Source organism: Gymnodraco acuticeps, unplaced genomic scaffold, assembly GCF_902827175.1.
Source record: "Gymnodraco acuticeps unplaced genomic scaffold, fGymAcu1.1, whole genome shotgun sequence".
Lineage (NCBI taxonomy): Eukaryota > Metazoa > Chordata > Actinopteri > Perciformes > Bathydraconidae > Gymnodraco > Gymnodraco acuticeps.
Window position 1 is genome coordinate 2,762,318 of NW_022990274.1, and position 22,472 is coordinate 2,784,789.

The 22,472-nt window shown below is 39.1% G+C and overlaps 2 protein-coding genes across 6 annotated transcripts in view; one reads left to right on the forward strand and one right to left on the reverse strand.

Moving 5' to 3' along the window:
- LOC117549478 (1-phosphatidylinositol 4,5-bisphosphate phosphodiesterase delta-4-like) lies at nt 1–20,419 on the forward strand. Of its 4 annotated transcripts, none has more exons than XM_034221437.1 (17): nt 1–231; nt 2,165–2,224; nt 3,360–3,413; nt 3,604–3,762; nt 5,183–5,411; nt 6,104–6,233; nt 8,582–8,810; nt 9,297–9,498; nt 9,758–9,902; nt 10,561–10,713; nt 15,445–15,615; nt 17,005–17,161; nt 17,260–17,376; nt 18,138–18,316; nt 18,594–18,726; nt 18,834–18,983; nt 19,553–20,419. In XM_034221437.1, the coding sequence occupies exons 3-17, from the start codon at nt 3,395–3,397 to the stop codon at nt 19,657–19,659; spliced, it is 2,280 nt and encodes a 759-aa protein (XP_034077328.1). In that variant the 5' UTR covers nt 1–231; nt 2,165–2,224; nt 3,360–3,394; the 3' UTR covers nt 19,660–20,419. The 4 variants fall into 4 exon arrangements, with proteins under 4 accessions (XP_034077328.1, XP_034077330.1, XP_034077327.1 ...); XM_034221439.1 differs by having other exon boundaries at nt 3,363–3,413; XM_034221436.1 differs by lacking the exon at nt 2,165–2,224.
- znf142 (zinc finger protein 142) overlaps nt 20,345–22,472 on the reverse strand; it is a 10,207-nt gene continuing 8,079 nt past the window's right edge. For both annotated transcript variants that reach the window (XM_034221434.1, XM_034221435.1), the window contains exons 7-8: nt 22,031–22,136; nt 20,345–21,697 (exon numbers count right to left, since the gene is read on the reverse strand). In XM_034221434.1, coding sequence (XP_034077325.1) covers nt 21,168–21,697; nt 22,031–22,136 — 636 coding nt within the window. In that variant the 3' untranslated portion in view covers nt 20,345–21,167. The remainder of the gene's footprint in view (nt 21,698–22,030; nt 22,137–22,472) is intronic.

The window sequence follows — 22,472 nt, forward strand, 5'->3', positions numbered from 1 at the left end:
GGCAGAGCCAGATTTCCCTTCAGACACTCCCAGTCTTTAAGACCCTGAGCTCAGCTAACAGTCCCTGGACTGTCTGGATCTCAGTGTACGGAGCCAGTACACACACCCCTACATTTATCCAGCCATCCAGGGTCCTACCCCTCAGTATCTGAGGACTTCCCTGGGACAGCTGTCTCCTGAAGAGGACCCACCTCTGGACTCACAGTAACCCCTGTGAGGTCTGTACTTTTGGTACGTATAACTCTTTACCCCTATGAATCAAAAGCTAGTTGTAGGTTATGTGACTCAGTCCTTCTTTTTTTAGCTGCAGTTGCAGAGAGGCTTTGCTGAAGGGATGCTTTTCTGTCTCATAGTTCTGCCTCTGGTTCTAATTAACTGTGCATTATCCTCCCTCCCCTTGCAGTTTGGAGTTATATATGGATTTTAGAGGGCTTACAGTGCCGCCTGACTTATTTGTTGAATTCTTCACGTAATTGCGTGCAAGAAAAATGCAGTGAATATGAGGACACAGATCCTCACTCTACAGAGGAAATGAAGCATTCCTGTGATGAAGGAAACAGATTTGAAGTAGAAGCACACAAGATAAAAGTACCATGACTGAGCTGTGCAGTCCCACTTTCCAACCTGTCTGTATGCACATTAGTCATGTCTTTGTGTGTTTGTGTGTGGTCAGTCTGAAGAAGTGGCCTTGTGTGACTCATCTGGCCTCAGGAGACACTTCAGCATGGCCCCAAAAATAAAACATAACGTGACCTATTGCAGCTTAGAAGTCTGCTTGTTATGCATGAAGGAGGGCTTGTTGATCTTTTGAGAGTAGGATCTGAAAAACTTGGATGTGAAAGAAAAAAGTCTTAGACGCGGCTCTGCAGTGAAAGCACAACCCATAAAAGCTCACTGCTCATGGAGCAAATAGCTGTGGAAAATAACTCTCGCTTTCATGGTCAGTCTGTTTTTGCAGTAGGAGTGTGATATTAAATTGTGAAACAACTGTGAAAGCATTCCTTGGTTCATGTCAGTCATACTGTGGTGAGAACTCAGTTTAATTCCATTTAAACTTGCCAGGGAGGGCTGGCACAGGGGATTTAGAAATACTCAGGGCCCAAGGTTAGATCTTGTTGTTTCAGGAGACAATGAAAGGAAAGGATAGCTGTCTGACAGGAATACAGATATACAGACTTTAGAAAACCTTCCCTTTCCGGAAGTCTTTTATCCACATTTATCAGCCAACAACAGAGATAGCACTTTCACTGATAAGCAGCACATTTGCCTCATTCTGTTTGGGTTTCTTGGCTTTTAAAAAGATGGTGTAAGGGTTCAAAGGATTGGATGGTTTACAAAACACTCAAATTTATGATTTTTGGCCAAAGGAAGGAGTTGACTTGAACTTTGTGAAACTATGGTCTTGTGTAACTCAGTCTAAGCAGAGTAGTTCCTTTGAAGTTACTCCCATACACATTTTTATCTGGCCCACATATTGCTTTATGTTTTCATCATATTTTGGCCCACCAAGGTAAAGAAGAATCGATGAACTTGCATTGAAGAAGGTTTTTGGAATCATGCCACTCTAAGTGTCTTAAAAGCATGCTCACATTTGAATAAGGCTTTGTGTATCGGACATGGAAGTCCCATCAGCCTTCAACTGTTTGCTTTGGGATGTTGTTGTGATTCATAATTGTTGGTCTCATTTTGAACCAGAGCATCTGCGGATTAATGGATGTACCCCATTCAATGGCAAAGTTGTTGGGCTTTTTTTTTGTCAAAACAGAAACATGAACTTCATGATGCATTCAATTACAAGTCACAGCAGCACCCAAGTCATTATGATATAACCTCTGGGAACCATGAATGTCTGAAACAAATGTAATTGTTGTTAATCCTGTGGTTGATATACAGTCTGGTACAAACAACAACATCACAGTCCCTATAGGGCCACGCGGTCAACATGGCTAAACAAGTTTGACATTATGTTACTCTTTTGTATGAAACATGAAAGCTCACTTTTTTTGTGGTATATTCTTGTAGCATTTTGTCATATATCAAAAATAGTTATTGCAATTCAATCACGTGCAGGTAAATCAAAATGTAAAAAATCTGTCTTCTATTGATTTTATGAGATACATCTGAGGTGAGCACACAATGCTGAATGTGTTTTTTTCTTTGTCAGCACACAGACTGCAGGACTTGCCATGCTCCAGCCTCTCAGTCTAATGAGTAAAGATTGATTGTGAGTGGATTAAGACCTAAATGCTGACTCGCCCTTCTTGGCATTTATAGCCTTTACTGTACAATATCATTGGACATTGTTCCAGTATATATTCTTTCTCAAGAGGAGGTCATGTTAAAGGTGGGGTATGTAATTTATTTCAGAAACACTTTTTGTTATATTCCATGGAATGCTCTTAACATCCCGATAGCAATGAATATCTTAAATGCTTTGACAATAAATACATAAAAAACACTTTTAATAATATCATCTCTGGAAGCCGTGGCGCTGTAAAAAGCACGACAAATAATCTGAGCCGGCCCGGCTAAAGTAACTGGACGGCCTACCTGCCTGTCAGCCTTCCATCTGTGCACAAACTTATCTCGTGCCCTCATTGGTCATGTGCGCGTTCGTGTGTGTTGGAGGAGGGGCTCTGGAAGGAAGTCTGAAGGAAGAGGCAGATTGTTTCGGCTCCGTAGTTTCAAATTCTAGCGCACTCGAGCTGGTTTCTCCAAAATGACATACCCCACCTTTAAGCAGACCTGGAGCTGGCAACGTTGTCAAGTGCACTCAAGACAAAAGTTTATGTATTAAAAATCAATTATTTATGTGGAAAATAAAACAGAACATGAAAGAGAGTAGAAGATAATGGAGACCGTTTGACGCTGCTGCAGTTTTTATAGACGTAATGGGCATACTGCAAATATGGCTACTGATTTTATTATTTGTATCATTCAATAGGTTTAATCGTTTTTTCCCCATCTTTTTTCTTTTCATTCTTTAATTTTTAAGTATGTTTGATTTTCACTTAATTGTGGTATTCTATACCTGCTTTAGTGTTCAAAACATGTCTATTTCCCCTTATTTTAAAGCATTGTGTGCTGCATTTCTTGCATAAAAGGTGCTACATAAATACATTGTTGTACTGATAGTAGTTTTGTGAGACACTTTATCATTCTGAATCAGGGTGTTGCTGAAAGTGTGCTCAGCAAACCCTCTGTGGACAGATGGAGATTAGTATTATGCTGTAATTCTTTGTACTGAGATAGTATATGAATCAGTTGAATTAACAGCTTTTAGAGCTTTTACAAAATCCACATTGTTTGGAAACAGAGAAAAGCTTTGGAATAATTCACCGACATCTGTTTCTCTTTAGCAGCACATTTCCATTGGCATGATTCAAGAATAGCAATGGATCCTGAAGGTTCACGTAAGTAAATGTTATTCACTTTGACTGATGATAGAAAAATGGTGATGATTTTGAAATCTGTTAGAAGGTTTATGTGCTATTAAGAAGTTGAGCTCAGTTTTATTTATCCTAACTGAATCCCTTATGACAGTACAGTACCTGAGGTGTGACATGATCCTTACCTTTGACTTTTTACATGACTACTGTGCAGGCATCCAGGATGACCCACATATCAAGGTGATGATGGCAGGGTCGACTCTGAGAAAAGTAAAGTCACGTTCATGGAAGAAGCAGCGACATTTCCGCCTCCTGGAGGACGGCATGACTATCTGGTACAAGTCCAGATGGGCAGGAATGGGCCACTCCACCTGTGAGTGCTTCAACATGTGCACATGTTAGCATGCATTATGTACTGAAATATTAACTGTTGTTTTATTCATATGATCCAGCCAGTCTCTGAATAAAAAGTCCACATTATAATGCATTGGGTTCCAAGAAATGTGGGGGTCAAATGACATGTTAAATACAGAATACAAACACTTTTTTCTATTGGAAAATCTGGAACTCAACCTCACGGTCCTATCATTTCTCCAAGTCTTAAAGTGTTAGGGCTACAGTGGCTGTACCAAAATACAGACAAAGGGACAAGCAAGTGGGTGAAAGGGATGTTTTTTATTAGCACGCTTACGTAAGTTGCTGTAGGGGAAAAGGGGGTCCGGGGTTAAGCTGGCAAGCTGGCTGGAGGAGTTAGAGGGACTGGCAGGGTTTCCATGTATGGCAACAATCCAGCAGATACTTGGTATTGGAGCAGGATTCAGTAGAGAAGGAGCTAACTTGATTGATAGGTAGGTGTGCTGATTACTGATTTTGCCCAGGTGATTAGTGAGAAAGACAAGCGAGGGAAGTTGTTTTGCAGAAAGTTAGATATACAGATCACCCCCAAGTCTGTACAGTATTTGAAGCTAGCAGTTTCATAGATTAGCTTAGCCTAGCTTACTGTGTCAAAAGTGGGGTTAACAGCTAATTGGGACTTTAATCGGAGGGTGATCAGTGTGGGTTGACAGCCGGTTTTGATATGAGCCATGACCCCTTTCATAAAGCTCCATAATGGGAGGTGCAACAGGGCAGTATTAGCCTTTGTGTTAATTAAACAAGCATGTTAAATACAAAGTGTAAGACATGCAGGTAGATACATGTTGTTCCCTAAAGACAGAGCCATGCTTCAGGGTTCAGCTACATACAGTACTAACATGAAAGTTGTTTCTTTGGGCCGTCTAGGGGCCACTTGGCTATGGCGAAAACATTTATTAATTTTCATCTCTAAAGTACAATATCACCCATAATGGGTCCTATAATACTCAATCGTGTGTCCCGTGTAGAGAAACCCTGTGTTCTAATCTTATTTAAGTGCTTAATCAACATAAGCATTGAGTCAGGCCGTGTTTGTTTCTAGGCATTTGTGATAGTAATGGAGCTGCCATGTATTGTTTGGGTTATGAGGAAGCCACAAACAATTGTATTGGCCCAGGGGTCCTGTTAAAGTTAACTCCAACTGTGACATAGCTCAATATATACAGAACTTAAAGTCCCTAACAACAATGGTTCCTGACCAAGAATACAAAGTTATTATGACAGATATGTGGAAATACAAAATACAATAAATCACTATAATACAAATATACCTTTTAGATTTAATCTGAGATCTGTTATTGGGTATAAGCATGAGCAGTGCAAATTAGACAATAGAAATAGTGTAATCCTCCAAACACTGAACCTTCCCCATGTCTCAGTCTCAGTCACAGAGATGGAGGCAGTGCGTGAGGGCCACCAGTCGGAGGTCCTGCTGAGTACTGCTGAGGAGTTCCCTGCTGACCTCTGCTTCACCTTGGTGTTTCACGGTCGCCAAGGCAACCTGGACCTTGTGGCTGAGACGCCAGAGGAAGCTAAGGCCTGGATCCAGGGGGTGCGCAAGCTGATCCACAAGGCTAAAAACATGGATGAGAAGGAGAGGCTGGACCAGTATCCTTTCACTGGATTACTTTGTTTGGTATAATATAAAAGACAGTATCTTTAACAGTTTAGTCTGGTGTTATCTGGTGCCCAACACTGGCTCATTTGCTGTCTTCTCTGAACAAGGCAAAGTAGTCTTGCTAGACCCATACATTACCCATACCCATTCTTTTTTTCTAATGTTAAAGGTGGGGAAGGTAAGTTTGAGAAACCGGCTCGAGATACACTTTTTGTTATACTCCATGGAATGCTCTTATGGAATGCTTTGACAAAACATCCATAAAGAAATATCATCTCTGGAAGCCGTGGCGCTGTAAAAAACACGACCAATCATCTGAGCCGGCCCGGCTAAAGTAACTGGATGGCCTACCTGCCTGTCAGCCTTCCATCTGTGCACTAACTTATCTCGTGCCCTCATTGGTCATGTGCGCGTTCGTGTGTGTTGGAGGAGGGGCTCTGTAAGGAAGTGGCAGATTTTTTCCGGCTCTGTATTTTCAGATTCTAGCGCACTCGAGCTGGTTCTTCCAAAATTACCTACCCCACCTTTAATTAGCCAGAAAAAAAACACCAAACAAACAACCGCAAATATTTTTTTAGCTCACAAAGTTGGAGTTTTTTTCATCGGGTTTCTTAATAGAGCTCCTTTGAATTGTTGTTGCGTCCTATTTTGTGTAAGGTCTTTTCCCTTAGCATCTTCTCAGGTGGGTCTGGGACTGGTTTAAGAAAGCTGACAAAAACAAAGATGGTAAGATGACTTTCAAAGAGGTGCGGAAACTGCTGAAGATGATGAACGTGGAAATGAGTGAGGACCATGCTTTCCATCTCTTCACGGTGAGCTTTCTAACTTCTTTGGATAAGGTTACTTCTTCTGGAACCTGCCTCCCTAAGGTGGCTTTTTTTTGGTGATATATATTTTTGAGTCTGATCTAAATCGGTTTTCCTCCTGTGTTTACGAGTTAACGAAAGGTGAGAAACATATTTTTGCCAGTAAATTATTTCTATGATTTATTATTATTATTTTTTATTTTTTTATTTATTCTACTAAAATCATACAAAAACAAAAACGTATAATTCATACACACAAATGAACAAAATTAGTAGAAGCGGGAGGGCTGAAGCATAGCTTATGGGGAGTAGCCCTCCCGTGCATCATCATTAGCATCAATATAATAATGGCATTTATTTCGTCAAAAACGTATAGAAATTAAGGAGCACAAAGAAATAAAGAAAACTAATGAAAACTGAGAAAAATAAAAGTTAGGGCAAGAAAAAAGTAATTGCATATATAAGTAATACTGGGAATATCCAATACTTGTTAGCTGGAGTTATCTGCAAATATAATTGTTTTTACTTTAGTTTTGAATTGATGATGACTAGTAATACTTGAGAGGTCTGGGTGAAGTCCATTCCACGTTCTAACTGCGATTATGGATCAGCTGTGTGATTTGATGGTTGTTCTACAGGGCTTGCAGTTAGGATGCCTGGTTGGGTATTTCCTGACTGTGGTTTGGAACTGCTTTTGAATGTTAGGTATTTTGTTATGTTGTGCATAATCAGTACTGTTTTAAGCTTTACTATATCAACACATTTGAATAGATTGAGTTTTTTAAATATGGGAGTTGTGTGTTCATATTTACCAACACCACAGACTATTCGTAATACTTTTTTTTGAGATGTTATTATTTTTGTAGATTTGTTGAGTATGTGTTTCCCCATATTTCGGAGCAGTAATAAAGGTAAGGGAGAAATAGACTGTTATAAAGAGTATTTTTTCCTCGAGAATGTTCTTAGTACGATATAAAATACCTATTGTTTTTGACAGTTTAGTTTGTACATAATTGATATGGTGCTTCCAGTTGAGTTTTTCATCAACAATGAGTCCAAAAAATGTACATGCACCAACTTTCTCTATCTCAGTATTGTAAATCCGTATAATACAGTCATTTCTACTCTCAGACTTTGTATTGAATAACATGTCATTTGTTTTGGCCACATTAAGGGATCATTTATTAACTGCAAACCAGTTACATAGTATTTCTAATTCTGCATTCACAATTTTAACAAGATCACCAAGATTATGATGGGAGCAGAGAATGGTGGTATCATCGACAAACAAAATGAATTTTAACATGTCGGAGGTGTTGATAATGTCATTAATATAAATCAGGAACAGTTTTGGACCTAAGATTGATCCTTGAGGGACTCCACATGTTATAGGAAGATTGTTTGATTTCGCCTCGTCTATGTCCACATATTGTAGCCTATTTATCAGATAACTCTTGACCCATTCTTTGGCTTGACCCCTTATGCCATAATGTTCTAATTTGTGTAGCAGTATGGTATGGTTCACAGTATCAAAAGCCTTTTTAAGGTCAATGAATATACCAGCTGTAATCATTTTTTTCTCAATGTTGTTGGTCATTTCTTCAACCAGTTCAATTACTGCTGAAGAAGTAGAGTGATTTTTCTGAAATCCATATTGGCTGGGGCATAGTATATTACATTTGCTCAGGAATGACTCCAGACGGTTGTTAAAGAGTTTTTCCAGGATTTTTGAGAATTGTGGTAGTAAAGAAATCGGTCTATAATTATTAAAAATAGATTTAGATTTGAAAACCGGAATCACCTTCGCGATTTTCATTTTATTGGGAAAAATACCTTGTTGGAACGATTTATATTTACTAGGGGGGCTACAATGTTTGGTGCAACTTGTTTAACAATATTAAATTAATGTTTTTAATTATTAGTTCATCTGTGAAAAAATAGTTGAATTCAGTATTGAGTGTTGACTCACTTTGACCAAGAGGCTGAAGTGCACCTCTACCTGTGATACATGAAATGTTTTTAATTGGCGCCAATAGCGCTTTTATATTTTGTGTACTTTTAGCTCTCCAGCTTCTTATGGCCAACATTTCAACAAAACACTTTTTGGACCAAAAAAAGTGAAACCTTCCAAAGGTTTCTGTTAACAGATGAAACAAATCCTTTTTATCCAGGCAAAGGATCCAAACACTTTCCTCTCCTGTTCTGAAGGCATGAACACAGGCGAGAAAATTATTCAAATCAAAATTAGAAAATGGATAATCCGAATTTTGATTTCCAAACCCAGACACCATGTAACAAAATCTAAAACATGTAGGTGCAACAAATAAATGACTAAAGCCTTTTTATTTCCACAGATGGCAGACAAGTCGGACAGTGGCTCTTTGGAAATCGAGCAGTTTGTCTATTTCTACAAGATGCTGACTCAGCGGGATGAGGTGTGGAAGGTGTTCCAGGACTACTCTGGAGATGGAGAGAAGTTGATGTTGGAGGAGCTGGAGAACTTCCTGAGCATGGAGCAGCAGGAGGGAGAGAAGAGTTCCCATGCCCAGGAGCTGATCAACCGCTACGAACCATCAGAATCAGGTAAAGATGTCCGTGACTGGCAGAACTGCGGTTTTCGTTGACGTCCCACATGATTTCTGAGGACAGGCTGGAGTTTAAGAGGAGTTGGCCAGTTGCCCCAAAAATACAGTCACAAATGATTGATGCAGTATTAGCAACATGTATAAGCTATTCAAATGAAAAATGCATTATTGGATATTAATATTTAGTACTCTGTGTTTTTCCAGAGAGTGGTTGCAGGTGATAAAGGGTTGATATTAGCATTGCATGGATGAGGTGGGAGGACCTCAAACCGTTTTTTTCATTTCAAAATGCTTCATGAGCAATAGGGTTAACCATTTCAGTAATATTATATTGTAATGCAAATATGTTTTTGTATTCCGCTTCCCGAGGTCACCAGTCAGTTATCTTGTTTTCTTGATGCAACAAAATTGTGTCAACTTTTATTTGGAGTATATTTAGATTTGTTTGTAAGTTCATTTAAACCTGGATTGTGCTCTTGTGCAGCCAAGAAGCAAGGTGCCATGTCCTTAGATGGCTTCCAGATCTACCTGTGCTCCCAGGAGGGCTCCATATTTAAACCTGAGCTGCGGGAGCTTCACCAGGACATGAGCCAGCCGCTCAGCCACTACTTCATCTCCTCCTCACACAACACCTACCTCCTGGAGGACCAGCTGCGAGGACAGAGCAGCCTGGAGGCATACATCCAGTGAGGCTGCTGCACATGCATGCAACATGGTTTACTCTTAGAACTGGATTTCATTGAACCAGAGGTTAGACAATCACGAGAAAGCCTACAGAAGTGAATTTAATGTACTTAGAAGCCACTCATATCAACTCCAGATAATTCGTTTTGGACATTTTCCAGAGTTTCCCTTTCACATGTACTTGTTCATTCACACATGTAGCACACAACTGAGATACACTTATACACGTTTGTGTGCGTGTGTGTGTGTGTGTGTGTGTAGGGCCCTGAAGAGAGGCTGCCGGTGTGTGGAGGTTGACTGCTGGGATGGCAGTGATGGGGAACCCGTTGTGTATCACGGTCACACTTTAACTTCCAAGATCCTTTTTAGAGACGTCATATCAACGCTGAAGGAATACGCCTTCAAGGTGAGCAGCACGAGCATTTAAAGGGTTTTTCACAGTCAAAAATAATATTCCATCAGTTACCCCTAGAAGTATTCAGCCATGCAGCCCAGTCAGGTTTTATATTCAATTCAATAGCAATCTTTTTTTGAGAGAATACATTTTCTAGTTAAAGACCTCACTGTGAAAAGTTAGCATTGGAACAGAAGAAATTCATTCCTATTAAAACGGTTTGTTCTGTGTGTTCTGTGTATTCCCACAAAAACAAATACTAATAATAAAGTCCAAAGTATTCATGGCAGCACACAACTAAAATAATTGAAAATGGTGTTTGGGTGCCAAGCAAACCAACTGTTGTGCCCATAAAAGTGTGAAGCAAGCATGTTCCCAAACCCTGGAACAACGGTACCCCTGCTGACTGAACCACAGTACATGGAAAACAACCACACACTTCTCATGTGTCTCTTCTTCTGAATTGTATCCTTCTCAAACGTTCCTACCCAACTTTAGAATGATATAATGCAGAAACTGTTCTAGAGGATTGTGAAAACGTGCACTAAATGTAAATTCAATACAGTAGTTTCACCACTGAGATTGCAGGAGCTGATAGAATTACACTATAAATAAGAAAACAGATTACATTTCAAAGCCATTATTGTGTCTTCTCTTTCCTGTTCGATAGGCATCTGACTTCCCTGTCATTCTGTCCCTGGAGAATCACTGCTGTGTGGAGCAGCAGACCGTCATGGCCAAACACATTAGAGTCATCTGTGGGGACATGCTACTGACCACGCTGCTGAATGGACAGGTCCCTCAACAGCTTCCGTCTCCACAGGTTAGAATCAGATTGTTTTGTATTTCTTTTTGAAGAAATTCATAGGGGGAGGCACCCTGGGATTCATTTGTACTTACAATCTATCATGACACACACATTTCTAAATGTCAATATAACATTTTGTTTTATAGAGACATTCATGGTCCCCCGAGAAATGTCCTACTGACTTTTATGACCCCATGACCTTTTAGTGTCACTAGTCACATTTAAGGGAGCAGTGGATATGGTTTAGTGGCGTCTAGCAGTTTAGTTCACCTCTCCCTTTACACATTTTCATTTCATTTCAAACTTTTATTTAGACAGATAAATCCCATTGAGATCATTGATCTCTTTTTCAAGGGAGACCTGCTCAAGTAGTTCCACATGAAACATAAAAACATAAATAGAACAACAAAAGGACATCATACAGCATCATTTACATAATTATCCACATAAACAGGTACCAATAGCTTCCGATTGACTAGCATCCAACCGAGCTTTAAAAACATTTAGTGGCACCAGATTGTTCAGTTTCCATTTCATTTGCAGACTATTCCAAGACAGAGGAGCTGCGCATCTAAAAGCTGTCTCCCCTAAGACAGTCCTAGCAGTTGGCACATTTAATAAAACCACAGCATTCGATCTCAGGCAGTAGCCACTTACAATTCGCCGTGAGATCAAGGAGCAGATGTAGGAAGAAAGTTTCCTTGACATGGCTTTGTATATAAAAATGTACCAGTGACTGAGCCTCTGTACAGTTAGTGAAGGCAAACCAGCCCTTGCATACAGGGTACAGTGATGGGTTAATGCTTTACAGTTTGTCACAAATCTCAGTGCACTGTGATACGCAGCATCTAACTTGTTCAGGCAATTGGCAGGTGCATTCATATAAATCAGATCACCATAGTCCAGCACAGGTAAAAAGGTCACAGTGACTAGCCTTTTCCTGGCCTCAAGTGAGAAACAGGACTTGTTCCTGTAGAAGAAACCTAGCCTAACCCTCAGCTTTTTAAGCAGGTTATTGACATGATGTTTAAAAGTGAGACAATCATCAAGCCAGAAATGGATGAGAACCTGAAGTGGCATTTAGGTAACATTAAAACTTGAAAGGCCCTCTCAATTTTCAGCCTGTTGTTTGTTTTTTCTGGGCTACTATGACAAAAAAAGAACCTGGCTGTGACCCTGGCTGACTATGTAGATATGAAGGGTTTACTCTATATGCTAACCCAAACCCCAAATGGTGACTAAACGCCTGCAAACATATGTCATTCCCATTAGCACAGCTTTACTGAGTTTTGTGCTAATAGCAAATGTTAGCATGCTAACACACTAAACTAAGAGGGTAAACAATAAACGTCCTAAACATCAGGCTAACATGTTAACACTGTCTTCGTGAGGATGTTAGCATTGGCATGTTAGCATCTAGCCTATTGAGCCTTTCAGAAATGCTACCATGGCTGTCTTGTTGTTTCATATTGCAGTTTAAGTGTAAACATCTCCATTATTATAACGTTAAAGTCTTATTAAGCTTCAGTTAACATTCTGCTCTGGGTCAGTGTTTCACTGATAGAACTGAAACGTTTTCAGACTATACCCAGCCATTAGCAATTCCGATACATTAAACAAATGAATGGTTAGTCAAGTGTGTACCATGCTATCCATCTGCCACTCATCCTAAAAGCATAACCATTGTCGAACTTCCAAACAATGGTCCTTTACAGCACTTAGGACAATCAATGCTAACTCAAAGTAATGGCAAATCAATGCTATGAGGTATTCCAGTGAGGGTATTGTCAATTGAATAGAGGTGCATTTGCTGTTCGGAGACAGCAAAGTGCAGGAATATGGAACACCTTCATGAGTAGTCTGGGTACTGAAGACACCAAGTACTTAAATGCTAGGACATTTTAGTTTCCTGTCAATATAATCAGTACTCAAGTTGTAAAAATAAATCAGGGGGGATGGTGGATTTTATCATATGGGGACATCATTTGTGCTGATAACCCGCCGAGGGTGGGAGACCAACCAGCATAAAGATCATTATTATACTCCTAAAACAACATGCATGTTATGAATGTTCAGATACTCCTTTCATTGCTCTTGACCAAGGCACCTCAGAGTTAGAGTCGGTGCCCGGGCCGCCATGGCACCACTAACATTTAGGGTCAAATGCAGAGGACAATTAGTGCAAAATCTTTTTTTCACTTTAATTTAAAGGGGGGGAGGGGATACACAAATGTGGTTATAATGGAAGTCTATGGTACACATCTTGTAGGTTAACAGTCCCTCATTTATTATTCAGATGGATCAACTGATTACACTAATAATAAAGTCAAATTTGTTTTTAGAATATTGAATTATAGTGTATTTTTTCAAAAAAGCAGTTACTGGTATACGATCAAAACTGGTATCTAAAGGGTTACATTTGTATTGTAATTAATTAAATCATTATGTAAATTAAACACTTCATGAAACATTTGAGGACAACAATTAGAAAAATATTGATCCGTCATCATTTTATTGCAGTTCAAATACAAATATTGTATGTTAACATTCCCAATGTTACTTTTTTTAACAGGGCATTAAGTGCAAATTGAAATTGTTTACAAAATATGAAAATATATTAAAAGATTATACAGATAATACAAAATAGGACCAATGTTGTCAATGGCTGCCTACTCCACTCTCCCCCATCTCATAGAAGTTTCCAAAGATGTTCATAATCATGCTTTTTGGTCTCAATTTATCTGGCTCTTGCTTTCGGATTGTTAGCTAAGCAATGGCTTTGAAGCCAAGTCTTGACATATACCTCTGGTCTGAACTTGTTCAGTGGAGGGCCAACACACTTGATGAAAAGCAAGGCTGACATGCTTTTTACCTCTAGGGAGCTTCTAGTTGTGGTTAAAATGTTCATCTGACTAAACCCACGTTCACACTCAGCTGTGGAGATGACCAGAGTGTTCACTGCTTGAAGGAGGGGTTTCAGCTCTTCTGGTGCTGGTGGTATCATTTCATCAACAGTTTTGAGTCTTACCAGCTAGCTAACACGAGAGATAAACGTATAACTCCAAACTAAGTTGTTATTGCTGCTTATGTCCATAGATTCCACCTTTGGTGAGTAAAGTAATGAGTAATGACTAAGATTACTGACTCTTGACTTACCTGAAATGTTATTTTTAGTATTTTTAAATATGAAGTCCCTCAGATCGCGTTGTCCTCCTGGTTGCTTGGCCATTGTGATGACCGTTACCTGCGCTTCTGGCATCGATTAAACAGGCGCATCACGGCGCTCTGGCGCCCTCTAGGGCACTCTCATAGTATAGCGTCAGTGACTTGGTAAAAATGTCATTGCGTGTGTGCGTGCTCCCTCGCCCACAGTATTTTACTCAAAATGCGCAAAATTAATGTTGAAATAGCAGTAATACCAGTGCCACGTTCATTGATAAATGTACATAAGGGATGGAAAGGGGGAATGGCAGTTTTAGAAGGGGGATGATTTTGACCGTTTTTATTTCAGGGGGGATGCCATCCCCCCTCAACTCGAGTACTGAATATAATGCTGGTCTATCCCACATTCCAACAGTAATTCAGCACATTATAGGCGGATTATGAGACAATGTGCCCCGTGGGCAAAGACATGCAAACGATCCCACAACCCCCTTCAGACAATGGAAAGACACAAAGACTAAATAGTTGTTTAGCCTCTATCTTATTTCCGTTTTTTATGGTCTCTTTGTATCTGTTACAAATCTCTCTGTGGGTTTGTGTCTCTCTGGGACAGGGGCGGTTCTAGGGGGGGCAGGGGGGGGGGGCAGTGCCCCCCTAACACTGACCTCTGACCCCCTCCTGTGTAAATGTATATTTTCTGGTACTCGGTTTGCCAAAAACCGCAGGATTTTGTTGCTGTAATGTGAGATTGTGCAGACACCCTTATGTAAAGTAGATATGTAACTGTTCATTGCCTTTATTTTGATATACATATGGTGTTAGTGCAAACATTGCACTATAACTTAAGCTGAAGCTAACAGTAATAACTATAAGATCTATCTGAAATAAATAAGTGTACTGAAACAAATACCAATAACTATATTGCATTGTTTTCTTATGCGCAATTACTTCATACTGTCTAGTTCTCTTTTTCGTCCTGCATTTATTGTGCCCCCCCTCAGAAAATAACTGGCCCCCCAGTGGCCCCCCCAGTCAAATTGGTCTAGAACCGCCAATCTGGGATGATTATGTGTCTCTTTTTTGGTATTTTGCCTCTTTTAAGGTTATCTTGCTTAGTCTATATTCCTATTGTGTCTCTTGTAGTCTTTTTGTGTATCTTGTAGACGTTAATGTTTTCCTGTTCGTATTTTTAGTGTCTTCGAGGTCATTTTGCTGTTTTGTCACTCTGGTCTTTTTCCGTCTTTTTTTAAATTTTTGCAATCAATTTGAGTCCCTTTGTAGTTGTGATAGTATCTTTGTATTTCCTTTTGTGTTTCTTGTAGTCTTTTCTGTATCTTTGGGGGCATTTTCAGGCTCTTTCTGACATGTGCCTGTGCCCCATCGGCTGCTGTCTGTAATCCTTCCATAAGCAACTATCACTAATGGATTTCTTTTTGTAACTGTATTAGATTAAGTTCTGAAATCAACTCAGTAATTTAAAAAAAAAACAGAATAATAAAACAATTGAAGAAGAGGCGAGGATCTAATACAGGACAGTGTGTAAACAAACTGCTCTCACCAATCTGTGCCTGGTGTTCCTTACAGGAGCTGAAAGGTAAGATTTTGCTGAAAGCCAAGAAAATAAGCGGTACAGAAGGCAGTCTCGATGGAACCCTGACAGATGACATTAGCGATGAGGAAGAGATGACCAACCATGAAGCTGAGAGCCTTTCTGCAGAGGAACCACCAGCTGGGACTTTGAACCACGATGGGAAGGTATCATTGATACTTTATGGATTTTCTATAAACTCTGATGCACTTTGATGTCTTGATCTCTTTGAATCTAAGAAAGAGCCTTTGTTCTTTTTAAGTCTAAGTGTTTTGTTAGATAGTTGATGAGAAGAACACAGAGAATTTTATCAAGAGTGATAGTAAATCAGGAGTGAATGGAGCTTGATTGTAGAGAGAGACAGGAAACTGGGTTTGGACATAGGAGACAGAGTGATGAGACTGGAGAGAAAGAAGGGAGATAGTGAAAAGAACCAGGAAACGAAGACAGATATGAGAGACAGCAACCAATATGTGTCTTCTTAGCTGTGGCGAAACCTTGTTATTTGTTTTATAGCCATGTGTGATATTGAAAATATTGTAATTCAGCCACAGCATTTTGAAGCTTTGATTGAGCAACATTAATGTGGCGTTGTTTTTTTTATCTACTCTTAACGATGTCATTAACAGTCCAGTAATTAAATAATAATTACTCAGCAAATTGTCCACTGCTGACATGAAACATTTAACTGTGTGAAAAAAATTGGAACGTTTTGTCAACAGCTAAACAAAACTGCAACCAAAAACGTGATCATAGTTTGTGTAAAAATGCATACAAAATTGATAATTACCTCGTTATTTGTATCAAATGTAAATAGAACAGCTAACTGTGTCCATCAATCTGGGTCAGTTTAGCAATTATTTATAATGTAAACTAAAAACATTAATACATATCATCAGCTTTATGTACAATTCTTAACTGATATGATTTGCACTTGCATGAGGAATGTGAACTACAGGAAGTCTATTTCTTTTGTTTTGTAGAAAAATGTGAATCTAATTCAAGTCAAATCGAGGTTACAACAGACATTGAGACAACACAAAAATGGTATTGTTGTCCAAAGAATTGATGTAATATTCTAAAGAATCTCTTCTAAAGAATTTGGACTCTGTTCCCATGCATGCTGAAATAACTTAGAAAATAATGGAATTCAGCAAAAGCATTTATATAATAAATATATGAAATATATTTAGTTTCTAATAGCTACATAATTGTGTAATCATTGCCCTTACTGAGTGATTTCAGGGTTTTGTTGAACTTAAGGACAAATTATTTTTGAATTATTCGTTTATTTATATTTTTCAAGACCAATTTCAATTATTTTGTTGAAGTTTTAGTTAGTATTTAAACAGATAAATAAGTACTTATTATGTAATTCTAAACTTTTTAAACAAGTTGCAATTTAATTTGACAACTACAAATATAATTGAATTACTGGCCTAATTTACAGGGTTACATTCCAACCTTGTGGCCACTGCTCACCATATATGCTTGAAGTGGTGGGTTTCAGATTTAATCATTGACTTTTTTTGGAATTTTATTCTCCCATTTTGCAGAAATCCAAGGCCAAACTGTCTAAGGAGCTGTCAGACTTGGTGGTTTACTGTAAGAGTGTTCACTTCCACGGCTTTGAGTACGCCCGCTCATACGGCAAGTGCTCCGAGATGTCCTCATTCTCCGAGTCCAAGGCCAAGAGGCTTGCTAAAGACACAGGTACCACCATCATGAGGGAACAGCCGGGAACAGCTTAAGTGCATGTTATATCCTTGATGTTACTATAATACGTTATACATATTTTATGCTCTCTTCAGGGACAGATTTTGTGCAGTACCACACACGGCAGCTGAGCAGGATTTACCCAGCAGGCCGGAGGACGGAGTCCTCCAACTACAACCCGCAGGACATGTGGAGCGTGGGCTGCCAGATAGGTGAGGGGGGGGGATACCTTGCCTCTAAACTCACTGATATGTCCTGTTTCCAGTCTTAAAGGAAAACTTCAACCCCTCAAAATCACTTATATAACATTTTCTCCCCCGGTGTTATCTTAAATTATTCTTACTCTTTGTGAAAGTGTGTTATATAGTAAGGTGTTAGTGACATTGCATGTGTTTGGGAAGTGCTGAGCATAAGATTAGATAAATGAGACTTGGATTAAATAGCAAAAGTTGTGTTAGCCACTTCAATTCCTCAAGGATTTTCTATATTTTTGGATTATTCGGAGACACAGGAAAAAAACGAAGTTTTCTTTAACAATTCAAGGTACCTCAGAGGGAAGAATTGGTCATTTTGTGGAAAATGTATTCCTTTAATACAGTGTTAAAAGTGCACCACAGTCACATCAACATTAAGTTTCACTTAAATAAAAGTCTCACAAACAAACCAATTATTAACAGTAAAATAAAGTATTATGCAGGGTGGCCAATTTCCAAAGAATATATACTTTATTTTTTAATAATAGTTTTAAATGCATTTATGCTTTCTTCACTTTAATGTTGCAGCCTGTTAATGTTAAGCTTATTCTAACTTACTCCAGATATATCCATATGTATTTTTTATTATTTAATTTACAAGTTTTGCCTCCACTGGAAGAACTTTGTTATCTAGACTCTGAGTCTGGTAAATCATGTGATAGAGCGAGCAAATCAAATCGAAACACAGATCATTCCATTATGTCCCTTCTTCCCCACAGTGGCTCTGAACTTCCAGACAGCAGGTCTGGAGATGGATCTGAACGACGGGCTGTTTGCTCAGAACGCCGGCTGTGGCTACGTCCTGAAGCCTACCTTCATGAGGGACGGCAACACTCAGTTCAGTCCGGAGAAACCCGAGGAGCGGCCCGGCTACACACCTATGCGCTTATCCATACAGGTTCAAAACTGTGTCTTTAGTCAATTTGTGTTTGCATTGTGCAACTTCTAATGTCAGTATGTTAATTTCTAATGTCCTGCAGGTCACCCTTGAAAAATAGATCTTTTGATCTCAAGGGGCTTTCACCTGGTTAAATAAAGGCTACAAACAAACAATGTGAGACAGGTGGTGCATAATCTGTCAGAAAACAACTGAAAAGCAGGAGAGACACAGTGCAAAAGGTTCTCCTGTGCTAGAACAGCAAAGTATCTGATGTGAATATGTGTGTGTTTATCAGGTGATCAGCGGGCAGCAGCTCCCAAAGGTGAACCAGAAAGAGGGCTCTATAGTAGACCCCCTGGTCAGAGTGGAGATCTATGGAGTGCCACAGGACCAGGCCAAAGAAGAGACAAGTCACATAAACAACAATGGTGAAAACAGAAACAACATATATTATATTAACATGGATGGTTTTGATGATATGATGAGTCACATCCCAGTCGGTCATACTCCCTCCTCTGCTGCCCTCTTCCTGCAGGCTTTAACCCGGTGTGGAATGAAACTCTAAATTTTGTCATCCACACCCCTGAGCTGGCCCTGGTTCGCTTTGAGGTAGAGGACTACGACAAGACATCCAGGAACGACTTCATGGGACAGTTCACTCTACCGTTTACGAGCATACAAGCAGGTGAGCCGAAACAGAACCCCCCAGAGTTACAGCTCACTGCGGTGTTCATTCACCTTTATGCCTCACTTGGAAAATATTGTTCTTTACATTTTGATGATTTTGGCTGTCATGGATTTGGCTTTTGGCAAGGGTGACAGTTTTCATTTTATTTTGGAAGTTGAACTTCAGCTTCTATAATTAGTATTTAACAAAGTGTGTAGTTAAAATAAAACCATTTATTTTAAATAGTGTTTTTTAAATTATTTTCCACTTGATTTATTTATTATTTTTCTCATACTGCCTGTGCTGCAGCACCTCTTTTCACCCCCAGAGCCCAGTCTGCTCTGATTGGTTATCTGTCCGGCTCTGTTGTGATTGGTCAACCACTTAGAGATGTCCCGCCCCTTAGTTTATCACTTACAATATGTTTAAGCGCTAGCCAATAGAAGCAGGAGTGTTACATAGTGATGTCATTTAAAAGTTTGAGATCCCATAGAATATTCACGACTAATGCCACATTAAGTAGAACTCAACACCAATGTTTTTGCTTTTTCTAAACCTAATTCTTCTCGATGTCTTTCCATTTGCAGGATATCGTCATATACATTTACTCTCTAAAGATGGAACAGCCATCCCTCCCTCCTCTCTCTTCGTCAACATTAGCATCTCAGAACTCACAAGAAGAAGTCAGATCTGAGGATATGAAGTCGGAGGTGGACGTCTTGGCTGGGGAAGCAAGAGAAAAACTTCATCAAACTTGAATCTGTTATTGGATATTTGCCTGGAGGAAGTAGGGTAACGGTCGGGGAACAGAAAAGTTATACGTTTTATCGGTTTTTGATAACCTAAAAAAGCAATCCGCATGTCAGAAATCAGACTTTGTGTACTGCATAACTCCATAACATAATCTATTAGATTTCTTTAATAGAGAACTTTATTTAAATGTTATTTAAATTAGTATCATTAGCAATTAGAGTATTACTAAAGATCCAAAGATACCTTGCAGTATTATAGACATTTTTTATATAGGAATTAATTGTGTATATATTCCTGTTCTTATGGCAAATGTGTGCAATTGTCTATTTAACTTTTTATGCAAGTAGCCTGAGAGCTTTTTAAAATGTCGCTGTCTGCAAACAAAGGAACGTTGAATGCTGCATGTCTAGAAAATCTAAATATACACGTCTGCCTTCACATGTAGTGTGTATGCAGAAGTGAGTTACTGAAATAACTGAAAGTGTAATAATGGAATGTGAAAAACTGCCAAATACCAGTATTATTAACCTAATGTTATAAATGACTTACAATTTAGCATCATGTTGGTTAATCTGAGATTGTACATTAGTGAATAGAAATAATTCAAGTCAATTTCCACAAGGTAATGTTGTTAATGATGTTATTGTAGATGTATGTATATATAGGCCAGTAAAAACATGCAATACATTTCCTGAATTGTTCAACATTCAGTCCTCTGCAAATGTTTATGACACATTCATTGTTCAAGGTCATTTATTTACTTTATCTACAATAGTTTCTTTATTACAAGAAAATATCAAATGACTTCATAAAAAGACTGTTTATTTTTTCACAAATACAACTTACTTTCAATACACACTCTCTCACTTGATAACATGTACTGACTAGAGTTGGCCTAGCAAGTGCGATAACAATTATTTGTATTAATTGCATCATTTAAAAATAAGTGTAATTGTATAGAAGTCTATGCGAAAATGGCTCTACTTCTCACTTGATTTGTTTCCTCAGAAAACATTCAATCTCTAATTTCAAGTCTTCTTCAATACACCATGATGTGTATTTTGTAAATGAGGATCATATTTAGAGTAAAACAAACAAGAGACAGTGTATGTTTTAGGTCGGTGCTACCTTGCGATTGACAAACCACTACTAGGGTGACTGTCCAATCATGATAGAGCGTAACAATGCGTATGCCTCCCCAGCTCCACTCTCTTATCCAAATATGGTCACTCTTGGCAAAAAATAAATAAATGCTAAAGGCAAACCTGGAGTTTCAAAACAGTAGTTCACAAACCAATGGGAGACGTCACGTGACCATATCTACTGACTGCCTATATACATATTTTGTACTGATGTGTTTTATTAGCCTTGTACAGTACGACAGTTATGTCGCTGTTCCTTTTGTTGGTAGTGACCTCACATGACAACTCCATCTTTTGTGCCCTCTCATCAGCATTTTGTCTCACTGTGTTTCTTTCTCTGTAAAACCTCCTCATCTACTTCCTGTTCCTCGTCGGTTGTTCCTTTTTCTTCCACCAATTGTTTTACTTTTTCATCCAGTGTCCCCTGCAAGGCCTCCTTGATGGTTAGGCTTACTGCTCCAGAGTCCTTCTCCACCCCCTGCTCCACTGGCATCTCCGGGTGGTGCCTCTGCAAATGTTTGACCACCTGGAACCTCTGTTTGGCTCTGTAGGAGCAGTGGCGGCAGCTGAAAGGCTGCTGATTGGTGTGTGAGAGGTAGTGATGTCTGAGACCTGCTGGCCACCGGAAGGCCTTCTGGCACAAGCCGCACGTGTAAGGCCGATCGTCACTGTGTTGGCGCTGGTGGGTTTTCAGGATAAAACTAGTCTTGAAAGCTTTGCCACATTTCTCGCAGACATAGGGCCGCAGGTCGCAGTGCTGTGTGTCCCTGTGAGCACGGAGAGCATCCGCTCGGTTAGTGCGGTAGTCACACTCATCACAGGCGTAAGGCTTGTCCCCTGAAATAGAAAAATAAAAGTTATTCAGCATTAAATGCTCAAAACTAAATCTGTAATCTACACTTACAAAATGGAATTCAAAGAAGTGATTCAAAGACTTGAATACAGGTGGAAATCATACAACAAAAAATGATAGCAAAGATATTATGTGTTAAAAGTAAAGGCCTAAGTTTACTGAACATCATAATGATTTACAGAAATATCCTGCCCCACAATAATAATGTGTTTTTGCGTAAAAATTGCTGACAGAGCCAATGTGGAATGTTTAAGTAGTTGCATAATTTTCAAAAGTGATTAAGTCATATAACATCAAGCTTTACGTCCTGCTGATACCTGTGTGCTTGGTCATGTGGTACTTCAGCTGAGTCGCCCATTTGCATTTGTAGCCGCACTCTGGACAAAGGTACTTCTTCTCTTCTTGGTGAACCCGCATGTGAAGCTGTGGTAGAAGTTATTATAAAACATAGACAAATTAAAAAAGTATATATCATTTTCACTCTGATTTGGGAAATACAGTGGATTTCATTTTATAGTATAGAGGAATATAATCATTACACAAGGTATATAATGTATATTTTGAGTTAGCAAGAAAATGCTTTTAGTCCCATTTAGAACATGATGTTTTGGAGCTCTTAAGCTTCATGTGGCCACAGTGAGTATTACCACAACAAACATTGGATTTTCTTCCACCTCTTATAGAGATGAAAGAAAATAAGGAACGTTAAATAAAGTATTCGGGCAAAACCTTTTATCACTTATTCTCACGTCATCAACT